Source organism: Hibiscus syriacus, unplaced genomic scaffold, assembly GCF_006381635.1.
Source record: "Hibiscus syriacus cultivar Baekdansim isolate YM2019G1 unplaced genomic scaffold, ASM638163v2 tig00111582_pilon, whole genome shotgun sequence".
In the NCBI taxonomy this organism is placed as follows: Eukaryota; Viridiplantae; Streptophyta; class Magnoliopsida; order Malvales; family Malvaceae; genus Hibiscus; species Hibiscus syriacus.
The window spans coordinates 9837367-9841085 of NW_024063126.1; the positions used below are offsets into that span (position 1 = coordinate 9837367).

Sequence of the window (3719 nt, forward strand, 5' to 3'; positions counted from 1 at the left end):
GGTAAGTTCCTGATTTAATTTCGGAAACTTTGGCGTATTATTGCTGCGAATTGTGATTTATTTTTGTTAAATTGAAGTGTGCAGAAGATCGGGGAAGAATCGGTCAGTCGAAAAAGCCCACGTCATCATTACCGCACGCGCCACCACTGCGAGTGGGATTTGTCTGTAGGTCCAGGAAGCTTCTGGAACCGGTCCAGTCAAACCGATTCCTTTTGACCCGATCAAGTCAACCCGTTAACTTTGACCGTTGACCCGAAAAGTCAAAAATTTCAAAAAGTCATATTTTATGTTTTTCGATGTCCTGAGTCTAAATCCGAAGTCCATTTTACCAAATTCGCACTCAGTGAGCTGATTTTTAGTGTTTTATCTTTAGATTCAAGTTGGTTTCCTAATTTAGTTCAGTTTCTAACGTAAATTCGTTTGCTATGTTTCCGAGGAATTATTGGACGTTGAATTCATGTTAGAGACTGATTGAATGGAGTTTAAATGTTCGATCGGTGGAGCATGAAAATTGAGGTAATATTCGACTACCTTTTGTATGCTTTCCAGAACACATTGATTATTGGTAAATGCATGAATGAAAAAATTAGTCCATGAGGTGTATTTACTTATCATTGGAATCAAACGAAATTTAGAATAAAGACAAAACACTGTATAAGACTCAGACGGCTCGTAAAAGAAATTGGTAGACTAATCAGAAAGAAATATAAGTTCAATGATTTAATCAGAAAATCGATCATTTTCAGGACTTGTAAATTTTGATTAGTCTCATTAAAGGTTAAATGTTAGAAATGCTAGGATACGAAACTACAAAAATACCACTATGTTGTAAAAGATAAGGTTTTTCCATGAAAGTGAAAATAAACATGTTAATCGCTCATGATCTTGAGAAGGTAAAGGACTTAAAATTACTAATTTCTGTGTAAACACCCAAAGGCTAAATTACCGAAAGTACCTTACACGTCTGAATTACTCGAAATGACAAAGTTGAACCGAATGGAATTACTGTACGTATTTGAGTTGTTAAAATGATAGAATTACTCTGGAAACTTCAAAGTGACCAGGATAAACTTGAATGCGAATTGATTTAAGTACTCCAATGACCTTAAATTAAGCGAATAACTTGGATAAGTCTGGAAACACTGATGATTTAATAAATTGTGTCATCCATAAGGGTTTTAAATGACGAATCAAGCACGTTGACATTTCTCGATATCATTGCAATACAAAAGGGAAATAACTATCATTGTAATATCTGCACTCTCCCTAATATCCATTCATCGATGATTTTGAAGATAATCAATTTGACAAGAGTTGTCTGTATTAAAAATTGAATACCCTTGAAGTGCAATGATTTGACCGGTTGACAGGTAATATTGCTGGGAGTTGTATAGTTTGAGTTAACTCAATATTCCGAGAGATCGACACAAATCTTAAATGCTCTGAATCTTCTTTTCTCCTTTATTAGCTCAAATCACTAAGAATTCTCCAAGAACCTAATGTACAACTTGTCTCTAATTTCCTGGATAATGGAATTACTCTTGTCATATATGAAACCATGAGTAACTCTGATGAAAGTTTAGGTACTAAAATGAACCAAAACTGATAGTTTAAGTACTAAACACATAGTTTACCCTATTTGTTTTGATAGATGTAAAAGAATGAGACAAGTAAGGATAAAAAATATATAAATGTTGTTTTTTATTGAAATTTCTAATAAGACATTTAAAATGAGATAATTTTAAAAATTAAAATGAATAAATTTATTGAAACGTATAGAGTATTTAATTTTACATTGTTGGAATGCAATATGGTTTCCAATGTTGAGAAACTTACCATGTTGCTTCTAGATGGAAAAGTGACACTAACAAATATATATAAAAATATAGTATAAATTATTAGTGTGGTCCTAACAACATTTATTGATATTCCCAACAGCAAATGGTCTCTCAATAATAGGATTTTGTTTTGTTGAGTCTCCTAATTATTAAAAGTTAAAATTTGGTCCTCTGACTATAAACAATTATTTTAGTCCCCGACTATTAAAAATTACAAAATGGTCCTTTGACTATTTATATATTCTAAAATCGTCATTTTATGTTAAAAAGTTAACGCTTGTATGAGTTGGACGTTACCCTGCTTATTGAGATATGATAGAAATTATATTTTAATGATGTTTATTGGCATCACCATTGCTTTCAAGTATTGGCTCGCCAATATAATGTTTCGAGCACTAGCTCGACGAAATACATATAAAATGGTTATGGGATAAGATTTTCTCATATCACAATCAATATGTTAACGTCCATCTCAGACGGCTGCCAATTTTTTAACGGAAAATGATGAGTTTGGAATATATAAATAGTTGGGTGACCATTTTTGTAACTTTAATAGTCGGAGGACTCTAAAAAAGCAACGACCTATAGTCAGGAACCATTTTGTAACTTTCAATAGTCAAGGGACTCAACAAAGTAACACCTTATACTCGGGGACCATTTATATACTTTACCCTATCTTTTTTTACTCCATTCAAAAGTAAAAAACTTTGAATTATCCTTATGATCGATGCCTACGATGGAAAGGTTGATCATGGAGGATTTTATGAAGATGCTTCAAACTAATCACTTTATGACTAGCATCTAGAACTTTAAAAAAATGGCTGTCCCTTTTTCCCATATGTATGGGGTAAGGGGGAGGTAAGATAGTAGACTGCCCCAACACCAGGTTGAGAACAGTTTCCGTAAGAGACCTCCGAATTATGAAATGCTTGGGTGTATATATGTATATCAACGTTTGTAAGTCGGTATAAATGGCTTAAGCAGAAGTACATATAGAAAGTAAACTTCATTAAGAAATAGGAACAAATTACATTGATATAGAGAGCTAAAGCAAAGCTATAAAATATCTCATGAGAGATTAACATGGAAAAAAAGAAGATACACAATTCGTACATCTGACCAGAGAGACTACTGATTTTTTAGTCAATTTATTTCTTTCAATGTTATAATTAGAAAGAGTATTTTGATTTGTATTTATAGTTCAATACAAAGCTTGATACGGCCTCAGCAAAGGGATCAGCCCTCCACTTAAGTGGAGGGACATGACTTCATTTGTGGATCCCAGAAGCTTTCCCCCGATGAAGATCATCGGAACCGGCGTGTTGCACCCCAACCTCATCAGGGCTCTCTCCATTTCCCGGCCTTCAGGGTCTTGGTCGAACTCGTGAACCGTCGGGGTCACCCCAAGGTCTTGGAACAGAATCTTGACCGTATAACACAGGCAACATGAGCTCTTGCTGAACAGCACCACTCCACTCTCCGAGGCTAATCTCATCACCTTGTCCATGTCTTTTGCAGTGAAGACGGTCGTTACACTTAACGAGGGACGAAGAAAATGCTAAAGCTCAGAGAGAAGTCACAATATACTTTCGATTTCACTTTAAAACTTAACGACTATCGGATCACTGCATTCGACTGAATGGTGGTGGGAGGTTGGAGTTTGAGAAAGAGAGAAAAGGGTCCAAAACCTTGGTGGACCTGAAACTTAAGCTCTGATGGTGGAGTATTTATAGATAGAGTAAACTCCATTGTTTGACAGAACATTGAAAACAAACTCTGCTTTAACTAGATGCTTCAAACCAATAACTTTGAAAATATTCTGAGGCAAGCTCATTTAGACCAGATTCCCACAATCGCCTCCTTTGGATCCAATTTGCAGGA

At 34.9% G+C, this 3719-nt stretch overlaps 1 protein-coding gene across 1 annotated transcript; it reads right to left on the reverse strand.

Annotated features, from left to right (window-relative positions):
* Window positions 1–3039: 3039 nt before the first annotated feature.
* Window positions 3040–3360, reverse strand: LOC120165330 (monothiol glutaredoxin-S9-like). The gene has a single exon (XM_039174878.1). The coding sequence runs from the start codon at window positions 3343–3345 to the stop codon at window positions 3040–3042; it is 306 nt and encodes a 101-aa protein (XP_039030809.1). The 5' UTR covers window positions 3346–3360.
* Between the last annotated feature and the right edge of the window lie 359 nt (window positions 3361–3719).

Coding starts and splice junctions, on each gene's coding strand:
- LOC120165330 (XM_039174878.1), bottom strand. CDS start 3,345: ATGGACAAGGTGATGAGATTAGCCTCGGAGAGTGGAGTGGTGCTGTTC.